Source organism: Hippocampus bargibanti, linkage group LG01, assembly GCF_051943395.1.
Source record: "Hippocampus bargibanti isolate YZ-2025 linkage group LG01, ASM5194339v1, whole genome shotgun sequence".
In the NCBI taxonomy this organism is placed as follows: Eukaryota; Metazoa; Chordata; class Actinopteri; order Syngnathiformes; family Syngnathidae; genus Hippocampus; species Hippocampus bargibanti.
Window position 1 is genome coordinate 12791556 of NC_142734.1, and position 16713 is coordinate 12808268.

Consider the following 16713-nt stretch of genomic DNA (forward strand, 5'->3'; position numbering starts at 1 on the left):
ACATGGCTAAGTAAATTTATTACTTCCTTTACTGCAGACCAGCCGACCCTTTAACCGCCTGGTATCTAAACAACCACAACTTCAAACATGCAACCATTCCACATCTGTTCCTTCACCTATCCACTGAAAACAAAGCACCATTGATACTGATTAACTCACTATTTTAATGTTCACCATACAATGTTAAAGAATGGCTAACTAAATGTATTTATTTCCTTCAATACTTTGTGTATTGTGATTAGTTGTCTCATTGTGCTTCAAGTTGTGAAAAATGGGGCAGGCAACTTTTCAGTTATCTGCCCTGTTGTCCGCTAACTTTTTGTCATGAGTTTCAGACACTGTTTTTACTATAATTTAGTCAAGTTTTGTATCAAGATCAGTACACAATACAGTACTTTTCAATGGCTATGTACAACATACAATAAAATATACCTAATGTACAATGAATAGAAAAGAAAAGTATAGCGAAGCAACTATACAGTACATTCACAAATGTTTTCCATGTGGGCAATTCTATGAAGTCATTTTCATTGAGTGCTGGTGTTAAACGAGTCTTTCCTTGGTCAAACCCAGATACAGGATAAGGATGCCTTGAGATACGAGTTGAATTGGACACACTCTGAATGCAAAATGCTTATATTACAATTCATCTTTTCCCACGAAATTGAATAGAAATGCCATTAATCATCTCTCCTGATAAAATCAACCTACATGTTCAGATCATTGTGCTTTTCAATATATGACACTTAAAGTAATGATGCGATTAAATAAAACATCAAGAAATCAAATGTAGTTTTGCCACATTGTTTTACTACAGTTTGGTGGACATTGTGCTGTTCTTTCTGGTTTACGCACATCGGGCACCTGCAGCGTAATACAAACATATGGTATGAGTAACTGTTTATGGCATCAGTATCAGCTCTTCGATAAGCTGCCAGCCATATGAAGTGATTATTTGCCGAGGATAAATAATATAAGCATATAAAATTGTCTATTTTATTGTGTTGCAACACAATTTGCATACAAATATCAATGACTTAAATGATGGTTGGTGGCTGCTGAGCCCATCAAAGGACTTTGAACTTTGCGAGTTTGAAACTAGATGTGCTCATTACGTCAAACATGATCTACCGGGTTGATCGCAGGCTGACAGTAAAAAAAAGTTCGGCTATTATCCATCCTGTCACTTGATTGATGTTCAGGGCAACCAGTCAGGTGACAAATGAATTTTGACCATACAGTAAGTGCAACAACACTTATGCGCTAATCAGCGAATTACCTCAGATGTTAAGACCTTGCTAAAGCTTATGGTTATTAAAATGAATGAGGGAGCTGGACTGACTCAAAAAAAAGACAGAATGTAAAAAAAAACAATAATACTTGATACAGTATGGGGGGTGGGCTTTGTCAATTTCGAAATGTGCTTCATCTGTCGGCCTACCATCGCAATATCAAAGAAAGAAAATGTGGAGTGCCAGTTTTGAAGTATTCATTGACAATATGACACGACATTTTGCAGAAAGGCCAATTGAGAAAGAGAAATGTGGAAGTAAAATCTCACTTGTCTGAACAGTGGTCATTTTTCACTCATTATTCTGTGCCAGTCACATCATTGTCAATAACAATAAGTCTTTCCAAGACGTAGCAATGGTAAAACAAGGCATTTGTAGAAGCAGCTGATTATTCTGAGATTTTAAAAATAATAGACGCAGGTAATTATACACAATGTTAATATTTAATTTGTATGTGTATTGTGCAATTTTTATCTCATTTGGTTCGGCAAGGTACACCCAAGTACATTGTACCTATCAAGACTTCACAATGCAGTTGAACATACATTGTACAGTTTGCATTTTTGTAGTGGGTACATCATTTTGACTTGGTTGTCTTGCTAGTAACTCACCTGCTGGAAAAGGGTATTAAACAAAGCAGACCTTTGTTTTACCCGGTTGTTTTAAGACACAATTGATAGATTTAATTTGACTGTCAACCTCAACTGGCATTTGCACTCACAATTTGAAGCCTCTTATTTTGGTCCCTGCCAAACTGCTTGTTATTGTTACCTTAGTTGAGTTCACTATAGCCACATAGAGATCGTATCTGAAGGCACCCCTGCCGTTGATATGTGAGGGTATTCAATTATAAAACACATCATCCTCAGACAGCGAGCTGCTGTCTATGTGTCGCACAGCAACCTCTGTGGTGACTGCACTGCATTTATCCTCGCTGGTAGAATTCTTCTGAAGTTTAACGGAGGCCGTGGATGGAGGTTTGGGGATGACCAGGCCGCTGAGCTTGCTCCCGCCATGCGTATCTGCGTGGATGCTGTGCAGGTACTGCGAGACGCTGGCGCTTGCATCATCGAGCAGGAAACAAGACAAAAGGTGGCTTTGCGGCATCCCTGACAAGGAATGGGAAGAGCGAGAGTCAAAAAAAATCAACTCAACTTTGCAACTCTGCTCACTCCCATAACGGCACAAATGCATGTATATGTATATGAAAATGGCAAAAGAAAGAAAACAGCACCCATACACAGTTTGCCAGCACTTTGCACTCGACTTGCACTCAGCACAGAAATAAGGCCCATAATGTTTTGACCAGTCGGATCGTCAAGGACTTCTTTGCTGCCCTAAAAATATCTAAATCACGGACTGATTTTAATTATATTTTGTCCATGAATTCTTATTAAATAATTCCAAATTGTCTTTCAGCTTCCTTTCATTACTTTTCCCCTATTGCCTTGTTTGCAGATGTGTGTTTTCATATTTAAGCATTTAACCAATCACATTTTAGCCATCATTTGTTACCAGGGTCGGAAATCTACCTGGACGCCTTTACAATCAGTCCTGTGGGCCCTGTTTTATCAAATATGGCGATCAAACTGTTGCTCTAAACCAAGGGTCGGGAACCTATGGCTCGCGAGCTATATATGGCTCTTTTAATGATTGCATATGGCTCTCCAATAAAACTAAATATATATTCTCGCTTTTTTCGCCGTTCACTTCCCGTTGGAGCTGCAGTTGGCGGAAAGCGCCATTTTGATTGGATGACACTGAGGAGAGAAAATGTTCTGATTCTAATTTGCAATGAAACAATACCATCGATGCCAGTCGAACGTCAGTGACATTTTAACAAGCCCCATGTTAACGTTAACATCGACATACTTCTGCGAGAAGTATATTGCAGATAGCAAGTGTGGAAGCTTATGAGCCGTGTGCAGGCTCGCTAGCAGTAACTTCGCCTCCTGACCGGCAAGTTGAATTTCATTCCGATCGTTTGCCTGGATTTTTACCAATCACGAGGAACGGAAAACCATTCATGTTAACAGTGAGTACTATCACAAAGTTATTTTAAATAATACATTCTGATATTTTGTTGAAAAGTGGCCGCGCGTGTGCGCACGCGAGCGTTTGTATGTGCGCGCGCGCGTGCGTGTGGCTCTCGCTGAAAAACATTTCTAAATATTTTACTTTTATGGCTCTCTTAGTCAAAAAGGTTCCCGACCCCTGCTCTAGTGGAGTAGTAGTACATATCTGACTGAGACATCCCATGCAGTGTGACGTTCTGCAGTGCTATTTTGAAGAGAAGTGAAGTACAACTTTATTGTACATCAAGGAGCTCTTGATCATTGCAAGACATTTTTGAATGGTTCTTGTGTGGAAGTTCCTTGTCTTTTACCATCATGGGTGGAAGAATAAGCACATCAATCACCCTTTGGATGCAAGGACTGACAGGGTGAGAGAAATGGAGCGTAAATTATTTTTAATATACAGTAAAGTCTCGTTATATCGATATTCAAGGGAGTCCGAAAAATATCGATATAACTGGGACTATCGATATATCCGACCCTGTTTGCATGTAATTTTCTCCGTGCGTGCATAGAAATAGTATCGATATAACCGGGACTACATGTTATTCTATATAAGGGTTACCAATGTCATGTTATAAAAGCTCTTGTATTGTCTTTCTTGACTCTGTCAGAGCAGAGGTCCGCAACCCCCGGGCCGCGGACCGGTACCGGTCTGTGGGTCATTTGGTACCGAGACGCGCAGAAAGAATAAATATTTTACATCATTTCCGTTTTATTTATTATCTGAGTCCGAAATATTTTATTTTGAAAAATGAAAAGTCACCGCTTGCAGCGCATTTCCGTGACGAGGAATGGGTCGCAAAGCTCGCTTACTTGTGAGACATATTCAACCTGCTCAATGAACTCAATCTGTCACTTCAGGGGAAAATGACAACTGTCTTCAAGTTGGCTGATAAATTAGCTGCATTTAAAGCCAAACTTGATTTGTGCGGACGGCGCATGAATAGCAGTGTAATTGACATGTTTCAAACATTGGCGGGGTTTTTGGAAGAGACTGAGCCCGAGCCTTCATTCCCCCAGCACAGGGGTCGGGAACCTATGGCTCGCGAGCCATATATGGCTCTTTTGATGATTGCATATGGCTCGCCGATAAATATTACATATTATAATACATATTGTCGTTTTTTTCGCCGTTCATTTCCCGTTGGGGCTGCAGTTGGCGGAAAGCGCAATTTTGATTGGATGACACTGACCGAGAATGCCCGAAAGCGCCATGTTGATTGGATGATAGTGGCCGTCATGTTGAAACAGGTAAACGCCCCTTTAAATGAGCCCAACTTGTGCACTTCAGCGTGAATGCAACGGAGCATGAGAGGAGAGAAAATGTTCTGATTCTAATTTGCAATGAAACAATACCATCGATGAAACAGTCGAATGTCAGTGACATTTTAACAAGCCCGGTGTTAACATTAGCATCAACATACTTCTGCGAGAAGTAGATTGCAGATAGCAAGTGTGGAAGCTTATATGAGCCGTGTGCAGGCTAGCTAGCAGTAACTTCGCCTCTGGACCGGCAAATTGAATTTCATTCCGATCGTTTTCCTGGATTTTTACCAAACACGAGGAACGGAAAACCATCCATGTTAACGGTGAGTACTATCACAAAGTTATTTTAAATAATACATTCTGATATTTTGTTGAAAAGTGGCCGCGCGTGTGCGCGCGCGCGCGCACGCGAGCGTTTGTATGTGCGCGCGCGCGTGCGTGTGGCTCTCGCTGAAAAACATTTCTAAATATTTTACTTTTTTGGCTCTCTTAGTCAAAAAGGTTCCCGACCCCTGCTATAGAGCGTTCAGGGGCAGAGATGGCGCGATGTTACCAGGACTCTGGTAATAAAGTTGTATAAAGATAAACAATGGATTCACGTTTATTATTATATTGCCACTTAGCAGTTTTTTTTTACAACGATACTAGTGCAGCGTGTTCTACCGGAAACAAATTCCTTGTGTGTTCTACATACTTGGCAATAAAGCTGATTCTGATTCTGATATTTAAAAGAAAGAGAAATCAACCGTCTCCATGCCTGTCGTATCATTTTATTTTGTTGTATTTATCCGCCGTTCCGTGGAAATATTGTCTGACATTAAACCGGTCCGTGGCGCAAAAAAGGTTGAGGACCACTGCTGTAGAGCACAAAATTTATTGACTTTTGGGAAATGGAGCTTAAAGGAACTTCTCGGGGGACTGTTGAGTGGAATTATATCGTCATCACAAAAGAAGAAATGCCGGCACCACATGCCAATGACCACCGACCTTGCTGACTGGTCGAAGGTTGCTCAAAGCAGTCGTTCAAGGACCAAAAACTCATGCCGGCTTCAGCCAAGGCAAACTGCTCTGCTACTCCTGCACACAAACATGTTTCCTTTTTTCCCTACATGAGTCATTGTCCCTGAGAGTGAAATTGATTGTGCTCGCCTGAGAACAACAACAACGTCCACAGGGATTCCTTTTTCACCCTTCTTTATTGAATTCCTTCTTCTGACTCACCGGCAGCAAAGCGAGCCTCCTTGATCTCATCTGTCATTTGCGAGTAAAATTGTTGATCTTCCTCAGGGCCCCAGCTTCCGTCTCCTCGAGCCCAGCCTCCTCTCCTACCGCAGACTCCCGCTCCGGTCTCGCCGCCACCTCCCCAGCCCTTCCACTCAATCAGGTGAGCCACTCGTCCTTGAGCCATAGCCGTGGGCTTGGTGATATGCTCCTTTATCGTGGCCACCAGACCTAAATAGAGCGGGATACATATTGATGAAATAAATGAAATAAAGATGTGCAAGCAGAGGAAGGATCAAGATAATATGGAAAGGAAATCCCATTAAGGTGGGGTAATGCCCTGAAAGAGGAAATAAGACTGCTTGCACATCTTCATTGAAAAAACTACAATAAAAAAAGTTGTAGATGATCGCTCATGATTTAATTGAAGTTAAAACATCATAATTAAGCGTCTGTCATCATTTTGTACGGTCATTTGTTCATTGCCCCTCTTTATCGAATACAGTGAATGGCCCACGTCGCTTTCTGCCTGTTTCCTGCAATTTACATACTATTCAACACATTATTCAACACAAGTTATTTCCTGCTTTATTTGAAGAACATCTTTGATTAAACATGTATTCATAATGGTCATCTGCAAGTTTGCTATTCACAGAGAAACCCGAGGCGGGATATTAAACAAAATGGTTTTTTTCTGGCCTTTCTAATTTGGCAGTAAGAATGGACCTTTCAATGAGGAAAAAGTGCACGGTGATGAAAAGAGGTATGCAGCTGAGCTGAGACAAGTAGAGCAACACATCATACTTGTCAATGTTTATTTGTCCACTTGTCTATGAATATGAGGGTAGTGATGTGTGTGCAGAGAAAAAAAGCACAGAGAAGGCAAATAACATTACCAGGCTCCCATGGTTTCAAATATCATTTCACACTGGATTTGTGGTTGAAGCTCAGGTTGTTGTCACCATGACTGTGCGTGGGGTCTCACCTAGAAGAGAGGAAGTGGCCAGTTCGCCAATGCCATAGTGGTTGCTTTTATCTGGTGCTTGACCATTTGATGGAGCCTGATCATCCTGTATGGGAATATCACATCTTTATTACCACATTGGGTGGTGGGGTGGCAGGCACAGTTCAGCGTGCTACATTTGCTGTGAATTCCATATGCCAATTGGAAATCTCTGATTCTGAGTTGTTTTCTCAACTCACAGTCAAAATAGCTGATGGCAAGTTGCAAAGTTTCGTATCTCGATTGGAGCTTGTATTGTATGTTCCCCATATACTTGGGTGTGGTTATTTCTGGATACAGCAGCTTGTGGATAGTGGAAGAGGAGCAGAACCATGCATGCTCCTCTATAATCAACAAATATTTTTGTACATGATGAAATTACTTCAGCTCCAATGCCCAACAATTTGTTCAACATACTACACATCAAAGAGGCATGATAGCAAAATGCAGTTGGAGCATTATTGTCACATCCTACTTGGCGTCAGGTGCGCGCCCCTCCCCTCCCTGCTCTCCGGGCTCACTCACCTGATTCCAATCCCTTTGATTGTGCCTTCTGGCTATAAAAGCCACCCGTTCCCGCTCGGTCCTCGCCGGTGTATTCTTTCTTTCGTTACCCTGTCACCCAGCAGTACGCAGGTTGGTCCCGCTCATGTGTTCGGTTGCCTTACCTTCTGTTTTTGCCCTGCGTGTCTCAGTAAATCTTTATTGAACTATACTGTCTCCATCGTGTATTTCGGATCCAAACCCTTCCTTTTTTTTCGTACGCCGAGTTCTGTCGCCAGTCCTCGAGCAGACGTGACATAATACACCGATCAACTATGGATCTCGCCGATGGAGACAAGTTCATATCCGCCTTAGCCCGTCAGGCGGAGCGTTCGAGCCTGCTGGCGCAAGCGGTCGCAGAGATCCGCCACACCGTGTCCTCGCTGGCTCAACGCCTACAGGAGGTTGAGACATGCCTCGCTACCCTGACGGCCCCTTCCTCCCCCCTGTGAGTAGTCGCGAGCTTTCTCTACCGCACCCCTCATGCTACGCAGGCGAACCCGGGCGCTGTGCTCAATTCCTGATGCAGTGCTTGTTAGTTTTTGAGCAACAACCCTCCGCCTGTGTTAGCGATGAGGCTAAGGTGGCTTTCATTACCAGCCTGCTCACGAGCCAGGCCGAGTCCTGGGTGTTGGCCATCCGGGAGTCCCAGCCCGAACTATCCTTTTCCTACCCGGACTTTGTGGCCGAGCTTCGCCAAATGTTCCACCACCCGGTCACATAGTGCGAGGCTGAGGGACTCCTGACTGCGTACAAGGAGTATTCCATCGCCTTCCGCATCCTGGCTGCCCGGAGTGGCTGCAACGATCGGGCGCTGAGAGGAGTGTTTCGTTGCGGACTGAGCGTCGCACTCAAGGACAAGTTGACTACCCGCGACGCTGGCACCACCCTCAGCGAGATTATCGATGTAGTCATCTGCCTGGACCATCACCTCCGGGCAGCACCCAGCGGCACCCAGCGGTCCAGCGAACTCGGAAGCAAGCAGCGGACGACCACACCCGGCGGCAACGAGCAGGCGCGACGCCAGGAGGGGTCCCCAGAGCCGATGCAGATGGTGAGCGGGAGCGATCGTGCCAACCCTGGGGGTCGTCGCACTCAAGGGCCCCCGCCAAAGACCTCAAGCACCTGTAAGTCACCGTCTAAACGGCGACCGAGGCAGCCGTCAGAGGCGTCGAGGACGGCGCCCGTCACGCGGTTGGAGTTGGACGGCAAATTAATTGGCCCGTCCAACTCCCAAGCTATACGGGCGTTAATGGATTCGGGGGTGGACGTGTGCTTTATCGACCCCCAACTGGCAGTGGCATTGGGTTGCGGTATCGAGGAACTTAAAATCCCCAAGGAGATTCTCGACCTTGACGGCCGACTTTTAGCCAGAGTCACACGAATCACCGCACCACTCAAACTCCGGCTGTTGGGCAACCATGTCGAACACCGCTGGTTTTTGCTCATGCCCTCCCGCAACGTGCCACTCGTGCTGGGCCTCCCCTGGCTCAGCACCCATGACCCTTCCATATCGTGAGAGGGCCCTACCATACAGGGTTGGAGCCCTACTGCTACGCTAACTCTCTGGGCGGCTACGGCTGGGCGAGACCCCTCCCGTGGCGGCTCGCCCAAAGAGATCTGTCTCGAGGGCGTGCCGCGTTGTTATCACGATCTGCGGGAGGCAAAGCAAGACAACGCCAACAAAGACAACAATCCCTGCCACCCCACCGACCGTATGACTGCACCAAAGAACTGCAGCCAGGGGCTCCACTACTGGACTCCCGACTTTACCACGTTTCACACCCGGAACAAGAAGCCCTGCGCACATACATTGACTCTTCCCTCGCGGCGGGACTCATCCGACCTTCGCGTTCTCCGCTCGGCGCGGGGTTCTTCTCTATTGAAAAGAAAGATAATTCCCTGCGTCCGTGTGTTGATTACCGGGGTCTGAACGACATCACCATCCGCAACAAATACCCTCTCCCCCTCATGGATTCGGCCTTCGCGCCCCTAAAATCGGCCACCATATTCACCAAGCTGGATCTGCGTAGCGCATACCATCTGGGTCGCATCAGAGAGGGGGACGAGTGGAAGACTGCATTCAAAATTTTTGAATACCTGGTGATGCTGTTCAGACTCACCAACGCTCCCGCCGTTTTTCAAGTCTCATCAATGATGTGCTCAGGGACTTCCTCAACGTATTTGTCTTTGTGTATTTGGACGGTATCCTGATCTTCTCTAAATCCGCAGAACACCGGCAGCATGTCCAACGGGTCCTGGCGCGGCCTCTGCAAAACCGGCTCTACGTGAAGGCAGAGAAGTGCGAGCTCCACGTCCGCTCTCTGTCTTTATTGAGGTTCGTTGTGGAGCAGGGGCAGCTTCGGGCCGATCCCGCCAAGACAAAGCGGTGGTAGAGTGGCCAACCCCCGAGACGCGCAAACAACTCCAGCGACTTTTGGGGTTTGCCAACTTCTACCACCAGTTCATCCGCGGTTATAGTCAGAAGGCACTCCCCCTAACCAATCTCACTTACACCAAGGTTCCATTTAGGTGGACACCCGACGCGGAGGTAGCGTCTGGCTACCACCCTCAATCCAACGGCCAGACGGAGTGCAAGAACCAGGATCTGGAAGTGGCTCTACGGTGCATGACGGTAGGGACAATTATGAGATTTCCTACAGCAGATCATGTGAGAAAATGATCTCCTTTACAGATGCCCACACACCTGACAATTTTTCTAATGTGTGTTTATCCCAGCACAAATCCCAAATTGCACCGTAACCCCTGCTTTCCTGAATATTAGGCTACTCCCAATCATTCCGGAGCATCATCTACATGCAGCTATGTGTCGATGGGAGCACATATCTGTTTTTGCATCTGCTTCCTGCCATGTTTACCAAAACAATGTACATAAATGTACTCTACTACTGCACGCTGAATAGGCTAAAGCACTATGTAAAAACTGTTCAATCAAGAACTATATATATATATATATAAGAACTATAACCAAAATGGTTACACTACCATAAAAAGATGACATTTGAAGAACTAATATGTGCTTGTCATTTTTTTAAAAACGAATCCGGTCACTGAAGCTATTACTGTTGTTTTTTTGGAAATGTAAAAAGGGTAGCGCTTTGAAAAGCACATGTTGCATTAATCCTTTAATTTTGTTAATTAAAACAAGTTTTTTCATCCACTTCTTTTCATTTTTTTGAAAAGTGGATCAGTCATGACATTTCATTTGAAAGTCAAGCACATAACGCTGCACAGACAGTTCTCAGATTTTCAATGAGCCACTGTTATGTTCAAAATAATAAGAACAGGATTACAATTTTAAAGTCTTTACACCCCTATTTAAATGCCACTCTTGCAAGATGAAAAAAGTAAAGAAAGAAGAAAAAAGTAATTTCATAACCTTTGCCGAAGTTACGAAATGAAAAAAAAACAAACAATATTTAAAATAAAAACAAACAACTGCGATAATGTGCTAACACTAGTGTACAGACCCTTTGGGATGTCATAATCCACCCGTTATTTTCAAATTCCTGCGATTTTATGGCTGGCAGCCAGTTTAGGGTGTCCTGCGCCTACTGCCCAAAGACAGCTGGGAGAAGCCTCAGCACCCCCCGCAACACTTTTGAGGATGAAGTAGATACAAAAAATGGATGGATTTTCAAATTCATGTTCAGAAGTCAGCATGTACCTTTTAATGTGTAACACACCACATTACTCTAAACCAGGGGTGTCAAAGTCATTTTTTGCCGCGGGCCACATTGTAGTTATGGTTTCCTCCCGAGGGCCGTTATGAATTTGGGGAACCCATTAGAATGTTTAAATCCCTTCAAATATTACATATAGAGCACACAGCAAATTAATGAATAAGTCGTTTTCAAATCTGAAGTCAAGAATAATGACTTTTATTGTGGTTGACATCCAAAAATATGAAATTTTTGCTCAGATTTTAGCAATCATCATGGAATTTAACAAGTTTTATTTGCTTTCGCGGGCCGAAAAAAATGATGTGGCGGGACGGATTTGGCCCGCGGGCCTTGACTTTGACACCTGTGCTCTAAACTGTTCTAGTAGGCTTTCCCTGACATTTTTCCCAGTAGAAGTCTTGTGTGCGAACATTGATTGCAATTTGGATTGTTCATAATCCATGTCCACCTTGAATAATGTAACACACATGTATTTTGACGCTGATCTTTGAGTTGGGGTTGACTCACCATGGCTGAAGTTGGGGGATGTCGCTCGTGTAGCACAGTTAGGGGATAGTGGAGATCTGTGGTTAAAGTACAAACACACACGTGCCGGTGTTGCTGCTGTCAGAATCAGAAATCCTTTAATAGTCCCACAGTAGGGAAATCAGCAAGTCCGTGTCCTTATGCATGTTTCTCGACAGAGTTCAGGGAGTTCCCAACTATTATTTTCTTGTTTATTATCCTAGGCAAAGGTTAAGTGAGGCAATTTTCCAAACATCCTTCGACTGAATTCTCAAGACAACTTCATTTTGTTAGTGAGACTCAATGACTGACAAAAGGAAATGAAAATTAACATCCTTAAAAAGGTCAGTGGACACACACACATGCACACGCACACACACACGCACACACACACACACACACACACACACACACACACACACACACACACACACACACACACACACACACACACACACACACACACACACTTGGGGTTTCCCCTGAGATGTAGCGTCATGGCAATTTACTGTTGCTATGGCAACGCAACAGCTTCAGGAGGCTAAGTGATACCCTTTCATTTACTTCATTGACCAAAGCAGGGAAAAACTCTCTCTATCGATGTCTCTCTCTCTTTCTCTCTCTCTCTCTGTCTGTATCTCTCTGTTTCTCCCTCCGTCTCTCTGTCTGTGTCTCTCTCGCTCTCTCTGTCTCTCTCTATATCTCTCTCTTTGTCTGTGTGTCTCTCTTTCTCGCTCTCTTTCTCACTCAGTCTCTTGCTCTTTCTCACACACACACACACACACACACACACACACACACACACACACACACTGGAGCAAACAAAGACATAAGTACACACTCACAAGACAAGAAAAGCTATCATGATGGTATCATGATTGTAGAGCCAACATACACACAAAGACACAGGCATACACACATACACACACACACACACACACGCACACACACACACACACACACACACACACACACACACACACACACACACACACACACACACACATGATGTAGCTGTGTATTTGCCAACCTCCTGTTATGTTGAGAGTGCATCACATATTCAGACATGAAATATTGCATGGATTATAAGAGTTCAATCTCATTCTTCGTAATAATGTCAAATCACTTCACCGTCTCGTTGATATTTGAGTTCTTCCAAGTAGGAAGGCCCCGAGTGAACATTTGCATGTAAGCATCGCCTCATAGAAGGCAGATAAAGAGAGACACATTCAATGGCTTTACCCAAACGGAATTTAGAACTGTCCTGATGCTAAAATAAAGCACAGCAACTCGCAGGTTCATGCAGTAAAAGCTGGTAAAAATCTGTTTTTATTATTGTGGGGAGGTTAGTTAATGTGTGCTTTGCCCTTATCATTTACTGAATGGATTCAGGTCATGGTGGTATTTTTATTTGTTTGTTATTTTTTATGGTCTGACGTTACATTTCTGCCCTTGACTTGTCAGCAGTGTCAGTCATTCTTGCGAGCATGAAATGATCAGAGCAACTTTCAGACTTGCTTTCACACACACACACACACAGGCACGCGCGCACGCGTCAACACTGACCTTTTTGACTTTTACAGAGGCAGCAACCCATGATGTGTGGAAAGCCTGGAAGCGGTTATCTGATGCCCATGGTGGCTTGAAGATGACGAGAGAGGGCAGCTGGCTCACAGAGAGGAAGAAGGATAGAGAAGGAGTGAGAGCATATGAGAGAGAGAGCAGAAAATGGGGAGAAAGTATGAATGCATGTTTGCTGACGTCTCCCTCAAACCCCCTCCCCTCTATCTTTAGTCTTCTCCTGTTCTGACAAACGTGGAGGGGGGGTCCATTCTGGGAATATAATGAACTGGTTGGAATGACATCAGAAACTAGGATGTTTTCTTTTTAGTGGAATGATTTAAATAGGATTAAAATGTATTTACCGTACTGTGTATATTGGGCATATGGGTGTGTGTGTGAATCATAATCAGAGCAAACTTGTTTGCAAACTGGGCTTGTTTTTAATGGGTACTTTGAGTACATCCCACCAAAGAAAAACTACCAATAGAGCTTTTGTTTTTCAATAATAATTTATTTTTCCCGGTATAGTAATTTAGAACCGATTCCCATTTGCAATGCTGACCTGGCTGCAAACAGCAGTTTAGCACAAAAGCAAAATACATGCAAATAACAGTACAAGGTGGTGTCGTTAAATATTTCCAAAACACATTACATTGCACCACAGCGTCTGATGATTCAAAGGGTCATTACAGGCTAAAACAGCAATCATGCAGAGCATCCATTGTCTACTTTTTACATGGTGATATCTGAATGAAAGTTTGAGGGAGAAACTTGATGAGGTAATCTACCAAAAGTTGTGTGGACATCTAGATTGAAGGGGCTACTGGCCACTGCCGGAATGGAGGGTGCAGGTGGTGGTTTGCATAGTGAGTTTATTTGAATGCAAAGGTAGTATTCTGACACCTTAATGATGTACTTTTCTGCTATCCAGTCATGAGCATTTCATTGTGTTGCTTGTCACTAAATGTGACTGGCATCGACAGATGAACCAATAAATCAGTTGTAAATCAATAATCATTTTCTGACCATTTAAAGGAAAGTGGAAGATAAGCTATACACAAAACATCTGAAGACCTCTTGCAGCAGGATAATGTGTACAGGGGTAGGGAATCACTGATCTAGCGCGTGTGTGAGCAGTGGCGGATTTTAGATATCAAGTTAAAAAAGGAATGTTTGTAGACTTGTTACATGGGTACACAACACACTTGTGGGTCTTTTAGGGTGCACTCTTGCCAACAACACTCTTGCCTCTAAGTATTAGATGAGAACACTGTTCCCATAGTAACCAAGCTGCTCCCCACCTTATGGCATCCAATCTTACATAGACATATGTAAAGTGAGCTCATAACCATGACTGTGATGTTGATGAAAATAGGAAAGTATTGTTTCGCATCACACATCAAAAGCACGGATTAAGCATCTACCGCCGGAAAAAGACAATGCACACATCCTGCCACAAGACATGAAAAGTAATGTTTAAGGCAGAGAAACTGAACGCTGTCTTAGGGAAGTTGGACAACTTCATTCTGTGCTTCCCCCAAAAAAAGCATTGTTGTCACTTATTAAAAAAAATATGGCGACACTGAGATTTTGTCACACACTGTGAGACTTTGTCAAGGGAAATCATTCTGCAGGATTTATCTTGAGTCACTGGCCAGGACAAAACCCCCTGCAATCCCTTTATCGGCCTGCTTTCCCAAGGTTGCAGAGAGCTCTGAATGCAATTGCGTAAGTGATTTCTTGTGTCTTTTAATGCTTATACATAGAAAATTCTCAAAATAACTGGAACGCCGCGCTTTTGCTTTTTCAAGTCCTTCCAGACTCAAGCATGTTTTAAAAGGCACTCATTCAGGATAACTAATACATAGTTGAGAATTTGTGAATGCAAAAATACTTTGTGCAAATGATATTAGTGTATATCTGACATACATTGCTCTGGAATTAAAACTACTACAGGTTAATGAGTAAAAATTCATTTATAACACATCAGGGAAAAGTAATTAAATAAAATAACTTCCATGTTCGGTTTCTTTTTCCAGTCCTGTTGTCCTAAAGAAATTTGACAAATGGCTCATGAGTGTTTGTTGTCTCACCTGTATTCATTATATTTCTATTTTTCCCATCTCGCTCTTCCTTTTACATTTTATAAGTAAATGTTTCTTCAGCCGTCATCTGTACTTCTTTGAAGGTGTCGTTTGACGTTTTGTAGTTTCTGAAAAACTACAAAGAGTCCTTTGGCAACACAAAATTCCTACTTATTTCAAACCGATAAACACCTTAAGGCAAAAATTAGTGCATCCAAAAGATAGGCTGCCAAATGAAAAACAACGTAATGTAGTTTATTCAATACATTGTAAGAATGAAAATTGTAACGAGCAGTACATTGGGGAGACTAAAGAAATTCTCAAAAAAGACTATCAACATCGCAGGGATAATACTAGTGGGCCTCAATCAGCAGTACATATCATCACTTTGCTGCTGTGAAATGTAAATTTCTCCACTGTGAGACTAATAAAGGCATATCCAATATCCAATATGCACCTAAAAGCTAGCAACCACTCATTTGACGACAATCTTCTTCTTTTCCTTTCAGCTTTTCCCTTCAAGGGGTCGCCACAGCAAATCAGTGTCCTCCATCTTTAGAGGTTTGATCCGCATGTTTTTTTTTTTTGGCCAAGCTTTTACGTCGGATGCCCTTCCTGACACAACCCTCTGTATTTATCCGGGCTTGGGACCGGCACAAGAAGACTTATGTCCCTTTGTGGGTACAGAACGAGCAACTCGCTCAGTAAAAGACTCCCAAACACAAAATGGTCATCGGCACAGCAACATTGAAAGAAGCAAAAACTATACTTACCGTTTGATGACAATGCTCTGATCTTACAGTGAAATGGGCATCTCTTTCCCTACATTCCATAACAAACAGAACTTCCAAGTCCTTGAAGATGCTTTATCTTCCAGTCACAGGATATATGTCTAAATGAACATCTCTTTCCCCCTATATTGCATCACAAACAGAACTTCAAAGTCCTTTAAGCACACATAAGCGAAAACTGCTAACTTATAAAAGTAGCTAACTTATAAAAGTAGCACGCGGAAAGACAATTATGGCAGTGAATGAGTTAAAACGATGTTTTTTTGTTACTGAGCTGGATCTCCAACACTTTGTATGCTGCTGATGTCCAAGCAGGTATCCATTCAGCTCACAGGCACACCCCTACCATGTCCATGTTATGACTTTAAAGATGTCACATTCATCTGTGTCGCAGCCCATCTCCAAGGTGATCCTTCAATCTTACAGCGATACCTCGGTTTACAAACCCCTTGGCTTACGAACTTTTCGTTTTACGAACGTTAAATTTATGAAAATGTTACCTTGGCATACAATGAGGTTAAAATATTAGCGAAAGAACACAGATGGTTTGAAAGGGGAGTAAAAGAAGCGATTTTCATAAAACAACTAAATCCTTCATTAAACCGGTTTGGTGGGGTGAGGTTCAATTTGGATCGTTCATACAATAGCCTGCTCAGGCAATATA

General features: G+C 43.3%; 1 protein-coding gene across 1 annotated transcript; it reads right to left on the reverse strand.

The window, feature by feature from the left end:
* Positions 1–370: 370 nt before the first annotated feature.
* fam131c (family with sequence similarity 131 member C) lies at positions 371–16587 on the reverse strand. Its single transcript, XM_088997078.1, has 6 exons — positions 13178–16587; positions 11615–11670; positions 6843–6927; positions 5858–6088; positions 5624–5713; positions 371–2401 (listed from the first exon to the last, which is right to left on the reverse strand). The coding sequence occupies exons 1-6, from the start codon at positions 13206–13208 to the stop codon at positions 2136–2138; spliced, it is 759 nt and encodes a 252-aa protein (XP_088853204.1). The 5' UTR covers positions 13209–16587; the 3' UTR covers positions 371–2135.
* Between the last annotated feature and the right edge of the window lie 126 nt (positions 16588–16713).